The 878-nt window shown below is 43.1% G+C and overlaps 1 protein-coding gene across 1 annotated transcript; it reads left to right on the plus strand.

The window, feature by feature from the left end:
* Nucleotides 1-4: 4 nt before the first annotated feature.
* On the plus strand, nucleotides 5-870 carry LOC107682550 (alpha-(1,3)-fucosyltransferase 9-like; the record flags this gene model as incomplete). Its single annotated transcript, XM_016478752.1, has 1 exon — nucleotides 5-870. A coding segment is annotated over one exon (861 nt), but the record flags the coding sequence as incomplete, so codon positions are not given.
* Nucleotides 871-878: the final 8 nt, after the last annotated feature.

Raw genomic sequence — 878 nt, forward strand, 5'->3', positions numbered from 1 at the left:
CAGTGACTGCAAAAAGTTTTACAATATTGATAATTGTCAACTGACGGATGATAGAGCTCTCTACAACAGTGCAGATAATGTCATTGTTTATCATAGAGCCATCACTGATCTGTCCAACCTTCCTCCATCTCCTCGTCCTCCGTTCCAAAGGTGGATTTGGTTGCATTTGGAATCACCAACCAACACCAAAAGGATCCCAGGTCTGGAAAACCTGTTCAATCTCACTCTCAGCTACAGACAGGATGCTGATATTCCTGTACGGATGCGCTTGATCACCAGGAAAAAACCTAATGAGGATTTTGTAATTCCCAAAAAGGACAAACTGGTGTGTTGGATTGTAAGTAACAAGGATCCATCAACTGGTGTTGACACAAGGAACGTTTTTTACAGGGAATTCAGCAAATACATCCAAGTGACTTTGTTCGGAAAGGCTTATTCAAGGTTTCTGGGTTACGACGACTACTATCCAACCATGGCTAGTTGCAAATTTTACCTTGCCTTTGAGAACTCCATCCACAAAGACTACATCACTGAGAAGTTAAATGGGCCACTCGCGGCAGGTACCGTCCCTGTGGTGTTGGGTCCTCTGAGAAGAAACTATGAGAACTTTGTTCCTGCCGAGTCCTTCATTCATGTCGATGACTTCCCAGATCCAAAGTCACTAGCCGAATATCTGCTTCAGCTGGACAAGGATGAAGATGCATATCGCAAGTACTTTAACTGGAGGAAACATCTCACTCCAAGTCCTCATTTAATATTGCAGAGACAAGAGTTTATTCTGGCTATTTGCACTGCCTGTGACTATATCGCACGACGCAGGGAATATAAAGAAGCTCATGATCTCTATAATTGGTACTTCAGTTAATGTCACCTCAGGT

The sequence above is a fragment of the Sinocyclocheilus anshuiensis genome, unplaced genomic scaffold, assembly GCF_001515605.1.
Source record: "Sinocyclocheilus anshuiensis isolate Anshui unplaced genomic scaffold, SAMN03320099.WGS_v1.1 C32333250, whole genome shotgun sequence".
NCBI classification, from domain to species: domain Eukaryota; kingdom Metazoa; phylum Chordata; class Actinopteri; order Cypriniformes; family Cyprinidae; genus Sinocyclocheilus; species Sinocyclocheilus anshuiensis.